Source organism: Urocampus carinirostris, chromosome 5 (genome assembly GCF_059441175.1).
Source record: "Urocampus carinirostris isolate Australia breed hairy pipefish chromosome 5, RoL_Ucar_1.0, whole genome shotgun sequence".
Classification (NCBI taxonomy): domain Eukaryota; kingdom Metazoa; phylum Chordata; class Actinopteri; order Syngnathiformes; family Syngnathidae; genus Urocampus; species Urocampus carinirostris.
In genome coordinates, this window is record NC_142353.1 from 45568462 (window position 1) to 45586579 (window position 18118).

The 18118-nt window shown below is 46.0% G+C and overlaps 2 protein-coding genes across 3 annotated transcripts in view; both read right to left on the reverse strand.

Moving 5' to 3' along the window:
• The window catches only part of fras1 (Fraser extracellular matrix complex subunit 1), a 71737-nt gene extending 66002 nt beyond the window's left edge, over positions 1-5735 (reverse strand). Inside the window, exons 1-2 of the mRNA XM_088336966.1 lie at positions 5489-5735; positions 3760-3791 (exon numbers count right to left, since the gene is read on the reverse strand). Coding sequence (XP_088193092.1) covers positions 3760-3791; positions 5489-5576 — 120 coding nt within the window. The 5' untranslated portion in view covers positions 5577-5735. The remainder of the gene's footprint in view (positions 1-3759; positions 3792-5488) is intronic.
• A 4183-nt stretch (positions 5736-9918) lies between these two features.
• mrpl1 (mitochondrial ribosomal protein L1) lies at positions 9919-18063 on the reverse strand. Of its 2 annotated transcripts, XM_088336967.1 has the most exons (9): positions 17829-18059; positions 16773-16869; positions 15773-16046; positions 14777-14860; positions 14618-14689; positions 13694-13805; positions 12099-12208; positions 11950-12031; positions 9919-10505 (listed from the first exon to the last, which is right to left on the reverse strand). In XM_088336967.1, exons 1-9 carry the CDS (start codon positions 17857-17859, stop codon positions 10396-10398), a joined length of 972 nt encoding a protein of 323 aa, XP_088193093.1. In that variant the 5' UTR covers positions 17860-18059; the 3' UTR covers positions 9919-10395. The 2 variants fall into 2 exon arrangements, with proteins under 2 accessions (XP_088193093.1, XP_088193095.1); XM_088336969.1 differs by lacking the exons at positions 11950-12031; positions 12099-12208 and having other exon boundaries at positions 17829-18063.
• Between the last annotated feature and the right edge of the window lie 55 nt (positions 18064-18118).

Genomic DNA, 18118 nt, shown 5'->3' on the forward strand with positions numbered 1-18118 from the left:
TCAAAGGAGTACGCTTAGTTCAATTGCTAATAAAAAGAAATCTGCCTCCGTGTGGAAATTGTCCATATTTTCCATCAAGAAACGAGCGTGCATTGTTGGGTGAATGTAGGTTGCGTTGGGTTCATGGAGTCAGATAAGTCATTCCAACAATTTGGTCAACGCTACATTTGGATAGTTCAATCCCAACAAGCTTCTGGGTTAGCGCCATGAAAGATTTGCCTTTTCCTATTTAGGAATCTGCGGTGAGCGGCCCGTTGAGGCCATCCGTGAAGGGAGATTTGGGCTGCCCGTTTAGGCAGAAAATCCATTTGGGGAGCTCGACTCTTTTTTTCAAGCGAGATGGCGAGCCAATGACGTGACCGTTTCATAACTATGAAAAAGGACTTCCTTTTTTCTGTTATGTGAATTCCACCGCTGCCTATTAAAGGATTTGATACATTTGACTCTAAAGGATTTGAGACGATTGACTCCGTTTAAATGCGATGAAGATATTCACTGGAAAGGCATCAAGATTTGGTCTAGGAAATTTGGAGAACAGGACGACGGGCGCCGTTTCGGGAAAAGCAGACATGGAGGCGTCGTGTTGCGAGAAGGTTGGGTGCAAAAGGACGGCTCGGCACGCCCGTTGTTGGAGGAACGGAGGTCCTGTTTGGTCAATGGAGTCAGATAACTCATTCCAACCATTTGGTCAACGCTACATTTTGATAGTTCAATTCCCAACACTATCCGGGCAGGAAAAAGAGGACCTTTACTCTTCTGTCCTGGAAATGCCACCACCACCGCTGAATCAATTGAGCTCCTTTTGGGGAAGTCCAAAACTTTTCCACATGAACAGTCTTTCCATCTCCACCGCAGCCCCTTTAAGCCACCGAGCAAGCGCCCATTTCTTCCGCCACCCGTTTAGGACAGACACTCCGATAGAAGCTTTTGGTGAGCAAGTAAGAAGCTTTCCCTCCTATTCGCGGCCCCTTTAAGGCACCCGAGAAATCCACATTCCTTCTTGAAGCTTTTTGTGTTGGGACCTTGTCGCTCGCCAGCAAGGAGGAGAAGCACAATAGCTGACAAATTGGGGTCCGGCCCCTCCGGGGGGCCCCGAGGCGGCCGTCCAAATCGGTCGGGCCCGTCCGGGCGTGAAGAGCAAAGCCGGCCTTCTTCTTCTTCTTCCGTCGCGCTCCGCTAAAGTTGACCTGTTGGCGGACGGAGGTCCCGATGCATTTTGACTCATTTCTTCACTTCCCGTTTCACAGCCCATCGGACGATTTGCCCGTCCCGGATGAGGCCGACGATGACCGGATTTTTCAGACGACGAGGCGCACCAAAAAAGCCAAATTGGCCGGAATTCCTGTTCCTTCTGTACTGGAAGATAGGGTCGTTGAAACGGTATAGGGTCACTCTTCTGCCTCGGAGTGGTCTCGGCGTGACGCCTTTGTGACGTTTGATGTTCTCACCTTCGGTTTCGTTCTATGAAAAAATGGTCGCCCGCTGGCGACGGCTGACACCTTTAGGAAAGAAACTTTGACTTTCAAAATCTGTTTTTGCAGACAAACAAGACTCCTTTTATAAATGGAGTCTAAATGCCGATTCATGCGTGCGCTTGTATGTGACTTTTGGTGAGAATGTACACGGTTGTACTTTAGCGAGGTCTGATGTCACAGGATCCCCGACAAAATCCACAAACCCGCTGCTACGGCGGGGTCTACGACGCCCTCCGCCGGGCAAACGGGCCACTCCGAGCGGCCCGATCCGATCTTCTATCGGCTCGAATCGATAAAGTCGATTTCGGGCCGTTTTGTGGCGAGAGGTCGCCGTCCCCGGGCGATAGCAGACAAAAGGGTGGGTCTCCCGCTGCCCCTTTCAAAGAGAAATACTTTTTGCAAACATCTGAAGGACGTTTGAAGGTTGAACCCTTCCTCCCTAAATTGCCCTTTTGCAGGCTTTCTCTTTGATGAGCCCGGAGGAAAAAAGTACTTTGCTTTTGCCGCCGTTATCTCCCCCTCGCTCGGGCCACTTTCGACGATTTGCCGAAATTTCGCCACGTTTTCAGCCGTCGTAGGAGGAGAAGGGCCGCGCTTCCTCCTCGTCTAAACTTTCCATCGGAAGAATCTGGCGGGCTCCCTGTACAGGAGCCAAACGCTGCGTTCGAGGTTCCCTGCCGTCGTCAGTCGCTTTGCCTTTCGTCGGCTTCTTCTATTTGATATCGCGGTGGGAGATGGGACGCGGCCCTCAAACGTGTCACCGAGAAGAGAGACGGAAGACCCTCGGGATGAAAAGGCCCCGAAAATGGGTACGATGACGCGGCGCTTCGAAAAAGTTCTCATCGTGAGAAGGCAAAAAAAACTTCTTCCGGCACCTGTCCATGCAACCTGATTTCTAACGTCGCATGGACAGGTGCTGGAAGACGTACTATTCAAGTATTATAAAGAGGCGTCTTAATACGATAGTTCATGTATTCTTGCATATTAGTCAAATTGGAATTTTCTTTTCACAAGAATACATACTGCCCCTTTAAGCTGGTCAGCAGGAGACCTTTCAAGTCATTTTTCTGACGCGTGTACTCTGCCTTTTTTTTAGGTGTCCCGAGAAAGAACAAGTTAAAAAAACAGAACGCCGACTGCAAACCGACCACTAGGGGGTACTGCAAGCTCACACTTTGAAACGCTTTTGCGTACACGTCGTTTTTCTGCTTTTGTTTTTTATCTCTCCGAATGAAAAAGAGGCACAGATCAACCCTGCGAGGAACGCCGGGAAACGCGCGTCGCGTATCCGCATTCTTCTTCCTTTGAAGTCCGGGAAGAGTTCGGGGACGTTGTCGGGACTTGTCGGGAGCGCTTGCCAGACTTGGCCCCCCGCCAAAATAAAAGCCCCCTCCTCTACAACAAATGATCCCTTTTGCCTTCCGAACGGAAGTTTGCATTCGCCGCTCTTGTGGCGTCTCGCCTTTACCGCCTTTGATGAATAGGCGGGGGGGGCAAAGGGGCGGGGTTTGCGCCCTCTCGCCCCCGGGGAACTTTTCTGTCGAGACGTCGGGGCGCTAGGAAGAGCGGACGTCTTTTCCGACGAGTGCTAATTTGCACGACGAGAAGCCTTTTGAAGGACAAAACGGCCTCGGGGAAGGAATGCGAACCCCGGAGTTTGCCTTCACCCTGAGAAAAGACGGCCCGAGACCCCGGCCGGGCCCAGAAATCCCGACCGTGGCCTTCTTGCTCCGGCACTAAATTGAGGGGTAAAGGAGCCCTGTGGGTGCTGCCGCTACGTTTTTGGGGACCTTCGACATCTCGAGACACAAACCTCAAGGATGTTGTCCTAAAATGGACCACCTGGGACCAGCAGAAAAACCAAAGGATAGATGAAGAGGGAGAAGAGACAGACAAAGGATAGATCAGGAGGAAGGGGAAGAAATCAAGATTAATAAGAAGAAGAAAAAGAAGAGTGAGAACAAGAAAGAGACAAATAGGACCAAATGACAAGATACAACCAATAAATAGATGAAGACAAAGTGGAAATAGAGGAAGAAGAATAAAAGAAAGAGTAAAAAAAGTAAGAGTAAGAAAAAGAAGAGTAAGACATAGAAAATAAAAGAAAGGGGGACAAAGAGACAGAAAAAGAAGTAAAGAATACATAGATAATGAGAAGTAAATAAAAGAAAACAAGAGGAAGAAAAAGAGAGATGAAGATGAAAGAAGAAATGGATGAAGAGGGAGGAGCAAAAAAAAAAAAAAAAAAAGTCCGTAGAAGCGGAGAGAATAATATTGGACGTACCGGGTAGACTTGTCCCTGGTCGACGCACTCTCCTGCAGGAAAAAGAGAAAAAGGCTTTTAGCCATCGTTCTCATCGTCATCGGGCGAGGGATTATCAAGATGGCGGATCGGGATTATCGCCGGGTCGCCGTCATCGTCACGGAAAGCGTCCCCGTACCCGTCTCCGGCCCAATAATCCCGAATCGTTTGACGGGATTAGACGGGATTTGAGTTTGGATCAAAAATGGAAAATGTTGTCCCCGGTGTCCCTCTGAAACCCGTCGATATGAAGGGCGTTCCCTTTCAAATCCGGATCCTTTTTTTTGACTTTCAGCCCAAAATCGCTGACTTATATATATCGAGCGCTTTCTACAGATCCGGAAAAACAAAACACTCGTCTTTTCAATCATCCTCCAAACGTTCATTTTATACCACCTTTCCCATTTTATTAGAAAATGAGGCTCACCTAGAAGATGACGTCTTGATTCTTAAGGATACCCAGGACCCTTTTTTTCTTTTTCCATTCCTCCTTTGTTACTTTATTTCTACTTTTCCTTTCTCTAGAATTCCTCTCTTTTCCTTCTTTTTTTCTGCTTTCTTTCCTTCATTTCATTGCTGTGTTATTATAAAGTGAAGTAACACTGTTTTTTTACTCTGTAGCGAATGACTTTATGCTAACACGTAGAACCTAACGAGTAGATGCTAACCCCGATGCGCTCACGAGTCCATACCAGTGCCCGTGCGCGCTCCCAGCATGCTCTTCGTGTTACCGTCCCACAAAGTTCCTCGAGGTCTTGCCAATTGCGGAAAAGGATCACCCGCAACGTCTGGCAGGGCTTTTCCCACAAATTGTCAAAAGCCGGCAAAAGCGAGCAGACGTGATTGGATACGTTTTTCAAGAAACGTTTGGTCTATGACGTGCCTTTCGTTTTATGTTTATTGTGCATGCATTTGTTTCAAGTTCTGATGCTCTTTTACGATTTCTTCAGAAATATATTTATTTGCAGGGCATTTACGTGCAAAAAGCGTCTCTACTTACAAATGTTATCGGGTTACAAAGCAATTTCTGAAACCGATTCCAACTCGTGGTCTTTTCCAACACTTTTTTCACGAGTGGTTCGCTCGATTGCTCATTTTGAGATGCAAAGAAATGTGTCTTTTCGGACTTTTATTTGTATTTACTGCAAATAGTTTCTTGAATGCACCGAAACAAAATGAAGGTAGGAAGAGAGCAGGTGCTAGGTTTCTTTTTCTCACTTTGGATTTTTTTTTTAAAGCTCATTTTTCCATCTTTTCCCCTTGACTCTCTCCCTTCTCCTTTCTGGTATTTTTTTTTCGATGGATATCTGGAATAAAACAGGTCCCAAAACCCATCAGGTCGTCCCGGAGACGTCTTTTTCACAACATTTTCAAGCTTTTGGTCTCACTCGACGTCAAACTTCTTTTTGCTGCAAAGTGTATCCCGAACGGCCCCCTCCCCAACGACGAATCTTGGGGACACCCCCCAAAAAAATTCCCCACCGCTGACCTTCGTGGATTCATTTCACACGCGGAAAGGTTTTGTTTTTCTTCGGTTGCACGGAACGCAAAACTTGATTTTATGTTTTTCCCCCCCTGCAATTTTTGCAAAATGTTGCTCGAGTTTCTGGAGCGCAGCAAAAAAAAACGAAGGGAAGAGAAGAAGAGCGAGCCCGTGAGCAGGTGTAAAGTTGCAATGAGGTTCCGAGCCAGTCGGGCTTAAAATACCCACCTCGACTCATGCGGGGGGCCGACAGCAGCAAGAGAGGCAAGAGCGGCAAGAGCGGCACCAGCAGCGAAAGCGTCCGGCGAGCCGCCATGGCCGAACCGGCACCGGCTCGCTGGCGGTACCCGAGGCGATTCCTCAAGGGGCGGTGGTCCCGGTGGTCCCGCTCGAGGGGAAGAAGGAGCCAAAAAGACAAAAACTGCGCTGAAATGTTGCGGAATGTTTGCAGCGACCACCGACGGCCTGCGAGGGATCCGAGTCTGGCTCCGCCCCTTTTTCCTGAGGGAGGGGGGAGGATGAGGGGGCGGGGGTCTTCTGCCGCCTGCACTGTCTTGCAAACAAGCGAGTCCTCTCTTCCTCTTTTCCTCCTCTCTTCCTTCCTTTCTCTCGGTCTTAACTCCTGCAGCAAAGTGGGAGAGCGACCCCTGGGGAAAACGACCTTTTCAGGGTTCCTACACCTTTTTCGGGGCCGAATTCGAGCACTTTTTAAAGGGACAGTGTGTGTGTCATATTGAGTACCTCCTCCTGGTATAAAAAAGGTAACGTAGATTTGCTGAGCTGGCGAAAAGACATGAACGAGAAGAGGGGAAGAAACGTGAGTTTCTTTGTCGTGGAATCCGTGTCGGTCCGACGTCTTGCTGCTCACGGTGGTTTTCCTTATATTCTTTATATATTACACGCGGGGGCTTTAAGCAATAATACACTCTACGGCTACGCACACCGAGCAGCCCCTATTTACTCCCAGCGAGACGAACCACGAAGGATCTGAACCGATCGGTCGGAAGGATTCTTTGGACTTCCTTTCTTCGTTCCTCGTTAGTTGGACGTAGCGGCATGTTTTCGAACCTGCTTTCCCGCGGACACGAAAACCCCAAATTCTATTTTGGAAAAAGTGTTTAAGAAAGGGAGGGGAAAGGTCTTCGTCAAGGGGTGTCGAATCCTTTGAGCTGCTCAAGGGTCACACGCTAGGAAAAAAAATCATCTCACAGGGCCGGAATAGATTTGAGAAAAAGAGAGAAAGAAAGAGCCAGAAGGAAAAAGATCAAGATAAAAATGAGGGGAAAGGGGGACTGAGAGGAATAAAGTGAGAACAGAGAGCGAGAGAGGGGAAAAAGAAGAAGAAAAAAGAGAGAGCGAGAGAGAAAGAAATACCACTCCTACTGGCCTCTCATTTATCTCCAGCGGGCCCGATCCGTCCCGCGAGCCGCCTCTTGGACACCCGCGGTCTCACTGGCCAGGTTCGGACCACGCAAATCCCGATCGGAACCGGATTCGAAATTCGAGCCGACTCGATAGAGAGAAGCGTCCTTGTTTGGTCCTGGTTTGCAAACCGGAATTGAAATATTTGGACTTCTCGTCCCTCGGAAAGGCTTCCCGGGATCATTTCATCCTTTCGTCGATTAAAAGCCTTTCTTCGTCCCTGAGAAGAAACGAAAAGGTACACAGGGTAGCCTACCACAGCCACATCCATAGAATCATCCAATGTTCGAGCCTAAAATCCATCCAATAAATTCGACTGAATCCAATCTTTCTAAAGTAGCAGTTAGTGCGCTGTGGTGAATGATGCAGGGGCAGAACTGAACACTAGGGGGCGATGGGCTGCGACTTCAGGTGCTGAATAGCCCCGGGGACGACGTTGTGCCTGTCTGCCGCCATCTGCTGGCTTCGAGTCACCATCGCAGCCTCGCCGACCGCATTTCGCTCACGCGCACTCTTTCTTTTCATCTTTTTGGAGGTCGAAGTTGGCCTTTGGACGCCGCTTGGAGGAAAGGCCGTTTCTTACTTTCACCATTTTCATCCTGGAAACGAAGAAAAGCGAGATCCCACGAATCGGGAGCGTCCCAACGACGGCCCGAGGGCTTCGTCATCCCGCCTTCTGCCAAACAAAATGGAATCTAGACATATATCTTATTTAAATTTCAGGGTTGGGTAGGGTTCCTTGAACTGGATTACTTTCAATGACTTTTGGATGACTCCAATACCAAATAAGCTAATAAAATACAAAAGAAACTCAATAGGAATCAAATGACTCCATTTTGTGCAGGCTTGGGGAGTAACGGAACACATGGAACGGCAAAAATGATGTTGGCAAGCTGTTTATTTTCATTTTGCTTCTGTGGCATCTGGACAATAAACTGGACCGTTTAACAACCGGAAGTGACATCGAACCGCGAGTTGACGAACTGCTGCGCTAAAATTCTGACGAAGACGCGGTTAATCTATCCCGGCTGACGCTCAAAGAAACTGTGCGGGTCAGATGTACCGACATTTCGTTCTATAGACACGTGTACACAAATGACAATAAAGTAAATCTGAATCTGATGTTCGTTTTGCCAGAGATCAAAGCCAGGAGAGAAAGCTTACCGTGTGTTGTAAGTCATCATTTGATTCCTATTGAGTTTCTTTTGTCTTTTCTGAGCATATTTGCTATCGGAGTCATTGAAAGTAATCCAGTTCAAGTAACCCTACCCAGCCCTGTATTTAATATAGTTCAAGTATTTTGTGTCTGTAAACAAAAATACGACAAAACTAAATATCAAAGGGAGTGCTTAAAAGAGGGACCTTCCATATTATTTTGTCTTGATTTCGATAAGTGAATAAAACAAAAATACGACTACATTAATACTTTGATACAAAGAAGGATTACAGAATTATTACAACAGAAATGCTACAAGTAAAACAATTAGAGTAGTATTAAAAAAGTACTACAACGATACGAGTATGGAACTACCTCAGTATACTTCAATACTACCACCAAAGTAACACTATAATACAAAAATACTGCTACATAAATAATATGACAGAAATACTATCGAAATTGTACCGTAACACTACAAAAATACCGCTGCAAAAAACTACAAAATACTTCAAAATAAAAGTGAAGTCATACTATAAAAACACGACAGAAATCCGACCGCAGCAATACCATAAAAATTCTGCGAAAATACAACTCAAGTAATCCTTCCATCCATGATCTGCACGGCTTATCCTCAGTAGGGTCGCGGGGGCGCTGGAGCCCGTCCCAGGTATCTTCAAGCAGTGGGCAGGGGACACCCTCAATTGCTCGACGACTCAAGTAATACTACAAAACTACGACCGATATAGTACAAAGAAGATATCGCGATACTACAAAAAGTATATTATAGAAATACTACAAAAATACGAGAGTAGTGCAATAGATATATCACAAGAATTATACTCTAGAAATACAACAAAAACGATGACTACAAAAGTACTACAGATATATCACGAAATGTGTACTGTTCAAATACTCCAAAAATACAATGATGCAGTGCTAGGGATGAAATGGACCGAACCACTTCGAGGCAGTGGAGTATTTGTGGGCCGCTCAGTGGTTGGCGCATGCCCGAGTTCAAATCCAGCGACCAGCCTTCCGTTGTGGAGTTTGCATGTTCTTTCCGTGCTTGCGTGAGTTTCCTCCCACATTCCAAAGACACGCATGTCAGGTGGATTGGCCGGTCGGAAATTGTCTCTAGGTGTGAATGAGCGAGCGCATTGTCCGTCTCTGTGTCCCCTTCCCACTGCCCAGGCCAGGATGGGCTCAGGAACACCCGCGACCCTACTGAGGATAAAGCGTGCGTGTAATGAGTATTTCCGATGCGGTTTGACTTTGAATTTTTATTTAGCGCTTCTCGAAATGTTTGAGCTTTCCCTGTCCTTTATTAAAGTGAGTTTTTAGAATGCTGTCATTTTGGGGGGGGTTGACTGATCACCCCTAAAACGGGGCGGATCACGCCCATGGATAAGCAGATAGGAAGGGTGGAAAAAAACGCAAAGGCTCCTTGAACTCGGTGGGGCGTCGTTGACACATACTTAGTAGAGAAAGCGTTCCCATTGCAACTTTTTTCAAACGACACACTGCTCCTTTAAAACCATTCCTGGATGGAGACCGGGTGAAAAACACAAGAGTTGGGCCGAAATGGACTCGGTCCACCGCTGAAATGATCCCTTTCAGAAGAGCTCCGCGGGCACCTCTGCTGTCCTGCGGGGGGCGCCACCTTGGAGACTGCCGGTATGAAGAACACGTGTTTAAGACTAGGCTTTTTTTTCCCCCTCACTTCTTTTTCTTTCATGGTCTCCCTTTCTCTCTCACAGTAAGAGTTGGTTTTCTTTTTGTGGCCCAGAACTAAAAAATGAGTTTGGCGCCCCTGCCGAGTCGAGTCTCGTTAATTCGTGACGGCCTTCATCACAAAATGTCCTGCGCGGACCGCAAGGACACCGTCCCCTGATCTGAAACCGACTCGCGGGCCAGGAAAACCTCAAAAATAAGAGACCTTGAGAAGGGGCCTCACAAGTGGTCATCCCTTTCCTGCACGACCCGGCCGGAATGGATTTTGTGTCTTGAAACCATACACACAACGTCCTTCACATCGATATGAAAAACATGTAAATTGCCTGTAAAGTCCTTGAAGAGAGAGAGAGAGAGACTTTATTCATCCCCGTAGGGAAATTCAACAGTTCTCGCGATTCTATACATAAACAAGACATATCTAGTTTTTTCAGTTTGACGCACTTGTTTAGGGTGGTGATGGCCCTGCCCTACTTAGCCTTTCAGTTCGAGTTCGAAGTGACCTACGGCATCAAAGGGGTGGTGACCAGGGTGAGAACTTGATCACGTTGTGGGCTCCAGACCGAAGAGAGAGCAACCCGTGATTTTGTGGGCTGTGTTGATGACCGTGCAAGGTTTTTCTTTTGAACCGCGAATGTATAACCGTGTCCGCTTGACTTCGATGGGCAGGCCAACCAGCACACGAGGTTGAAAGCGGAGCTGCAATTAGAAAAGCGAGCAATGCCGCCGCCTCCTGGCCAAAAGCTGCGGCAGCATGTTTATTGTAGAAATCCACAAGAAATCCAGGGGGCGCTGCAATCATCACGGCGACGCTTGAAAACTTTTAAAGAGGGGTAGGAGTTTGCTCGGCTTCGCTCTGCAAAAGACTCCCGGGTTGAAACCAGAGCCCTTCGCTGGTGCGGCTGGATAAGATGGCGCGTTCGATCAAAGGACCTAGGAAACAAAAAAAAACAACAACAACATTCGTCCTTCACCCTCGCCAAGAATGAAGACATATTCACGACCGCCATTTTGTTCAATGTTCCAGTACCTTCAAAGGAAGAAATCTTTTTCTTCTCGACTTTCATGCGACTGAAATAAAGTGGAGATCTCGCCGCTAGCACATACTTTGATATTTTGCGGCGTTCTCGTCGACGTTTTGCGTCAACGGGCTGCTATAAACGGACACGAATTCTGCCTCGACGTTCCGTATAGAAGAGAAAAAACAAGACGCCGCGGAATGTCAAGAGAGCGGAAAAATCAGCCAAATTTGGACTCCTTTGCTCCGAAGCAGAGATCATTCCATGTTTCCATCGACCGCTGCTCTTTTGCTTTGTTCTACTTCTTTTTTTTTTACAAAAGATCTTTGTTTAAATTGATTCAAGTACAATCGTAAATAGCGTGTTTGTTTTTTTGCCTTCGATCATTTCTTTAGAGCAGCGAAGAGTTATTATTTTGAATTTATATTTTATCGTTTCGCATTTTCGGGATTTTAAATCGGACGAGTGTGTAAAAAGCTCCGATTGTTTTGCGTTTTACAATTTCTTTTTGTTGATCTGGGAATATTTGCATTTTTTTCAGCGACCGCCTGCAAAACATATGAAATGACTCAATCATTTGACAGTAGGTGGCAGTAACGCTTCAGGTGACAAGTGGATGAGGAGGACCGGAGCCACCGTCGGCGTCATTTGAAAATTGTGTTTTGTTCCAAAGCGTCGTCAATGGAAACTCCAGATAACAATTTGGGCTCATTCAAGGATTTCAAGCACCCGTACCAACCGCCTATTTGGTGCCTTCTAAGTGATTGAAATAACGTCGTATCTCATCTCATCAGCTGCACCGCTTACGGGGATGCTGGAGCCCATCCCAGCAATCATCGGACAGTGGGCACGGGACACCCTGGACTGGTTGCCAGCCAATCGCATATCGTTTGAAAAAATTAATATTGATGTAATAAATACAAATACATGAACTATTATATCACATATTATTTAAAAAATACATTCCTTTGAGGGAGCTGACATATTTCTTGGCTTTTGCTGCCAACGATGCCCCCCAAAACATAGCTTCCTTTTTTCCCCATTTTGCTTTTTTTTTTATTTATAATTTCCTTTTTTTTCTCTATTTCTCCTGTTTTCCTCCCCCTTTTTCCCCAATTAGATTTTCCTTGATATTTTCCATTTTTGTCTATCTTCACAAAAGGCTGAGGAAACTCAAGAAAAAATGTCACGCTTTGGTCACTTGGTGTTGCGTTTTGAGTCGCGCCACACTATTCGGTCACGTCTAACAATAAGCCTTCTTTAGGTATCAAAGACTAAAGCGGTCGGTCATAATTTCGGAATATGAGCCGCCCTCCCCCGGTTACCCACAATCCCCCATCGACCGTAGCGGCGCTCACCCGCGTCGGCGGGCCGATGTTTGCAGACGTCGCTCAGGAGGACTCGCAGGTTTTCCAATATGCGGCAGGCGGGAAAATCCAGCTGAGGGGGAAAAAGGGTCGGTCAGAGGCGGTCCGCAACCTTGGGCGTTACCGTGACGACCAAGTACCGTGGCGACCCGCGTCCTGACGAAGGCCTCGCCCCCGTCGACCTCCACACCGTACTCGTGTCCCGTCTGGAACAGCGCCACCATGGGGCCCACGTTGGCGCCCACCGAGCCTGAAACAAAATAGGCGAACCCGACGACGGGATCCTTTTACTCAGTCGTCTCGCGACCGCACATTCCGGACGACGTCCCAAAACTCCGTTTCGTCTTTGTGCGAGCCAAACCGGATCACGAAAAGGATTTCTTCCATTTCAAGATGGCCGTCGCCAGGACACGCACGCATTCACCGGGAAAGAAAACGCCAAACGAGGCTGCAAATGTGGCCCTACATTCCTAGATAACGATGGCGGGACAACCCTCCTGTGGAAAAGAGTGCCGGATTGCAACACAGATGTATCTTTTTGTCTCGCCGGTTTATCTTCAACTGCTGTTCCATTTGAATGTAGAAATCGAAGACAAAGAATTTCTTGAACGGTCTAGTGCTTTTGGTCCTTTTTGGTCTTTAATTGTTGTGGAGCTCGGTGGCCTTGGGGGTATGGCGCCCGCTCCGAGACTGGGAAGTTGTGGTTCAAGCCTCGGCCGAGTCAGACTTACCCGTTGCCTCCCTGCTTGGCGCTCAGCATTAGGGGTTGGAATTGGGGGGGGGGGGTTTGCTCATCTAATGACTCCCAACACCTCAGTTGGTTTGAGCGAGGGGGCTGTCAATGGACATTTTCAAATGTTTGATTTAGTTTTGCTGTTATAAAATTATTTTTTTGACTTGGTCTGAGGAAGTATTCTAATATTTTGAGATAGGATTTTTGAGTTTTTTTCAGCTGTAAGCCAAAATCAGCAATATTCAAATAATAAAAGGCTTGAAATAGTTCAGTTGATGTGTAATGGATCCAGAATGTATGACATTTTTGTTTTTTTAATTGCATTACAGAAAATAAAGAACTTTATCACAATATTCTCATTTTCTGAGACAGTCCAGTATATATATATATATATATATATATAATTAATTGTAATTCTTTTTTTTTTGGTAGGTGGTTTATTGTATTTTTTTGGTCTTGTTTTTTGGGTCGTTTTTATAGTTATTTTGGTTGTTTTAGGAAATTTGTCATTATTTTCTTTGTCCATTTACTATTGCGAGTTAGTTTTTGGGGTCTTTTTGGTTGCTTTGGAGTCACTTATGTGCTTTTATTGTTTATTCATTGGGTTTTTTCTTATCTTCATTTGGACATTTTTTTGTTTTGGTCGTGTTTTGGTCATTTTTGTGGTCCATTGTTGGCGTCGGTCGGGTTCTTTGTCCTTTTTTGGTTGTGTCGTTATTATTTTTATTTGACGGTACAATAGGCACCAAAACTTTCAGTAAGTACTGTCAGCGCTTTTGTTTCGATGCGTATTAGATGAACCACATCGGCAAATCGATTCTCTTCTAGAAGGGCGTCCTAAACCTTTCCAGACGTCACCGAGGCCTTTTATATTTTTGAGCGCACGCGTGTCGGAAAAGAGCAGCGATGCTGAAAATGGGAAAAAGAATAAGCCGCGACGTTTTTCAAGCCGCGGTCGTCCGGATTTGGCGTGACGGTATCGGATGAGGGATCGGGACGCACCTCTCTTGCTCTTGGGGAACTTCTTTCGCAGTTTGTTTTTCAAGGGGTTGAGTTTGCTCAGCATCTCCGGCGTGGCCACGTAAAAGTCGGCCGACACTTCCTCGTCCAACACCTGGAAAAGGAGCGCGAGAGCACATTTGGTTTCCTCTTGGATATTTCACCATTGTCGTTTCTTTTACCACTAGGAGGCGCTCGATCATAAATGGAACATCAGTACAAAAGTCCCCGGAGATCGGAGGTCTCGGACTGGCCGTCCCAAGGCTGACAACTTATATGAAGAGACAGCGTGCTTTATTTGCCCACGAGACGTCGCCCTATTCTGTCGTGTCGCCCAAAACGAGTGCTAAAAGCGCACCGGAGGAAGAGAAAATATGGAGACCCAAAGTGACCGAAAAGCACCGTATTCCTTTTGAAAAGAATAAAAATAAGAAAAGAATTAAAAACCTCATTAAAAACGAAAGGACCCCCCCCCCCTAAAAAAAGAGAGGAAAAAAGAAATAAGGCAATATTTTTTGGGTTCTTTTTCTCCATTTTTCCTTTTGGTCGCTTTCTTTTGCCCTATTTTTCTTTGTATTCCCGTTTGTCCTCTTTTTCTTACTTTTTCTTCCTTCTTTTTGCCTTGGTTTGGTAAAAAGGCCGTGTACAAACGGGAATGCTTTTCGCTCCCTTTCGGAGCGACATCTAACGGACAAATATCAAAGAAGCGCCGATTTTGTGGAAAAGCCCATTTCGGGCCATCTTCCCCAGAATCCGAGCTTCCGAGGCCCCCGACCCAATTCAGTTTGAGACCCCCGCTGTCGATTTCCTTTTTCGAATTTCGAATCCTTTTCATCCCGAGTCCTAGTTTTCTGGCGCTACATTTCCCGTGCCCCTTTTTTGCGTCCGATACGTTTGCGCTTCGGGTCCAGACTTGATTTTGCAGACCTGCTGAACGAGCTCGGCCCCGCCCACGAAGGTGGCCCCGCCCTCTCGGGCCACTTGAGCTTGGCGAGCGTCCTGTCCAAGAGGGGAAACAAAATAAAGCCGGTCGGGTGTTAAAAAGCAGGAAAGCGTTTCATGGCGGAGGAGCGAAAAGGAGCCCACCTCTGTAAAAACCAAAACTTTATGGACCGTCGACGTGAACGGGTGCGGAAGTCGGACGGTGCTGATGAAGGGCTCGATTTTTTTCTGAAAGAAAAGAACAAAGACTTTTATTGTGAAAGGTCACAGAAAATACGTATGGAAAAGCCTTCCGTTGTATTATTGAGATCCTATTGGCCGCATTTTGCAGTCTATAGGGCGCACAATGACATTTCAGTCCATTTTTGGGGCTGCGCCTCGTGGTCTAGAACGGGCTTCTCCAACGTGAGGCCCAATTATAGCCCCCCAACTTGATAGGAAAGTTCAAAGAACAGCACGAATGATGATGTTGCTGTATTATATCAGGCAGCCGAAAGCGAGTGCTAAAACGTACAGGGATGAAAACAAACTGCGGAGACTCAAAGGGACCAAAAAGAGCCATTTTCTTTTGGGTTTCAATGCAACACAATGATGAGGGCTTTCTCTAAGTGAGGCTCATGTTAAGTCAAACAAGGAGACATTTCTCGAACTACGAGGATAAAAAAAAAAAAAAAAAAGAGAGAGAATACACATTCATACGATGTATTGAACCCTTCCGGTGCCCTCGAGTCAAAAGGGCCCACCAGTATGTTGTTAAAAATCCAGAAAAAAATGCTTACGCAATCTTTTTTGAACTTGAAACGTGACGTCTTTTCTAAGATTGGCCCCAAAAGTTGAAAAACCGAAATGTTGTTTTTCTTCACATTTGAACATGATACACACTGTTCCTTTAAGTGCTGGCCTAGTGAATAATGGATCTATTCTAAGTGGATTGATTTTGATTCTCAATGGGGTTTTTTTTTTACTCCTTTTTGTTTACAGAATCAAAAAAGAAGGCAATGTTTGGAACCAGTGGAATGTTTTTATCAGGACTTTTTTCGTGGGACCAACATCAGCCGGACCCTAGCTCCGGTGCCCCACCCCACCCTGAGTCAATTAGGGTTGAGAGCCCTGGTCTAGAAAATAGGATATCTTCTTCACCTTTTTCTCCAGTTTCATGTCCAGCTTAAGGTCCACGTAGACCGGCTGGTCCGGGGGGGTGAAGTCCAACACCTGGAAGCTCTTGAGCAGTTCTACGGCCCGGGCGGCGTCGTAAACCGTCCTGGGGTAGAACCTCATGATGTAGACGTCATCCATGGGGCGCCATGCCGTCTTCCCAAAGGGTTTGTGGCGACCCGTGTCGTCCACCATTTTCCTCTCTTTCTTCTTCTCTTCTACCGCCACTTCCGCTTCCTTCTTGGGCTTCCTGGAAGCTCTGAAAACCCACACAACATTCACTTACTAGCTCAGGAGCCCAGAGGAGGCAAGTTCGATTCCCGGCTCCTCTGAGTTAAAGTGTCGTTAGGCAAGGCCTCGCGCTCATCTATCGGTGTCTGAGCGTGTGTGTGAATGGGTCATGTGTGAAGTGCTGGAGACCATCCCAGCCATCTTCGGGCAGTGGGCAGGGGACACCCCGGGCCGGTTGCCAGCCAATCGCAGGGCACACAGGGACAGACAACTCACTCGCTCATTGACACCTAGGGACAATTTGGACCGGCCGATTAACCTGACATGCACGGTTTTTTAGAATGTGGGAGGAAACCGGAGTGTCCGGAGGAAACACACGCAAGCACGGGGAGAACAGGCAAACTCCACACAGGAGGTTCGATATCGTGACCTCAGAACTGCGCCGCACACGCGCTAACCACTGCGCTGACCACGTAGGTCATTTATTTAAAATGAAATGATGGGGAAAAAAAAAGACAAAAGACACACCACAAACGCACAAGTAAATAAATACCAAAATGCATAAACACGATTTCACCGCTTCTGAGATATTACATCGATTACCGGATGTTTTTTTTTTTTTGTGGCTCATGAAATGAAATGATCTGAAACTAGAAGAAACTATTTGTTTATTTCTACATTTATTCCTAAAAACGACTGGCTGGCTTGTCCGTATAGGTGTAGATTCGGGGGGAAGGAAGATTTGAGAACTCACCTGACAGCAGCAAACGTCCGAGTGGGAATTTGGTCGGAGGGGAAAGAGGAAAGAAGACCCCCGTTGACGGTATGACGCAGACATCCTCCTCCCACAACTGAAAGAAAAATACGTTGAGGCCTCATCGTTATCCAAAAACATTGAAAATTTGAGATGCAAATCCACAACAAATGCGCACAATGACGTTCTTCACCCTTCGACGCAAAAGGGGGATCAAAAATGACCCCGTGAGTTCTTATTCTTCCAAATCTATAACAATAAAAAGGTTGTTCTCTTGTCGTCTTCCGGGTATTCCCCGTTAAACACGTTTATGACACGATGCCACGAGGTATTTGGATTTTGTTCCACACTCATTTTCGACCCCGCTCGTGGAAGAGTCGTCTATGTACTGGTAGTTCATGCATCGAAGGGTTGAATCATCAATATCATATTTGGCATTGATTATAATGCAGTGAACATTGTTTCAAACCAGAAGGGGCGCTTGTGTTCTGCAATCAGATCGGCTAAGCAGTCACCTCGCTTATTATTGTGTAGTAGTTTGGAAAAATAAAAACAAGTTTATCAAGTCATTCACTTGTCAAACAGTTGCTGGAGTCCGTTTAAAATGGTTTGTTGCTATAGGAGTCTTTCATCGAGTCATCGTTAAAATAAATTATGATAAAGGTTTCAACTTCACGGATTTCGCCCATCACAGCTTCTTTTTGGAACGCAATCTCCACCATAAACGGGGGATAACTGTACATACAGCAAAGTGAATATAAAAAGCAAATGTAAAAAAACGCGTCATAAACGAATAGACAGCTCCAACAAGATGATTTAGTTGTATCACAAATTGGTCACCAAAATATTGTTTGAAAACTAAAGGTCAATAAAATAAGAAGTTGTTTATGTTTTGGAAAGCAAGTATTTAGACTTCAGAATCTAAACTTCTTGGGTTTGTATTTTTAAACATTGCATCAACGAGTTCAAAATGTTGGTACACGATTATAAACATTTTCAAATGTCCCTGATGAAAAGACACGGATTTAAGAGAAAATCGAATCAAATGAAACTGACCTTTCCATACGTGACGCGCGCACGTCGCCATGTTGACACAGCCCTAAAGTTCCGGGTAAAACGCTACGATGAAGTCGTTCCACTCCAAAAATCGCATTTTGATGAACGTCACTTTCTTTTATCACTAAGACGCACCATTAAAAGAAAACCGGAGCATGGTGTACTATTCTAATTATATATATATATATATATTCTAAATGTATATACTACTTACATTTCTTGTATTACTAACAAAACTATAATTTCAGTTTCGACACCCAGGGGGTGTTTGTGGCTCCCGCGAGACTTGG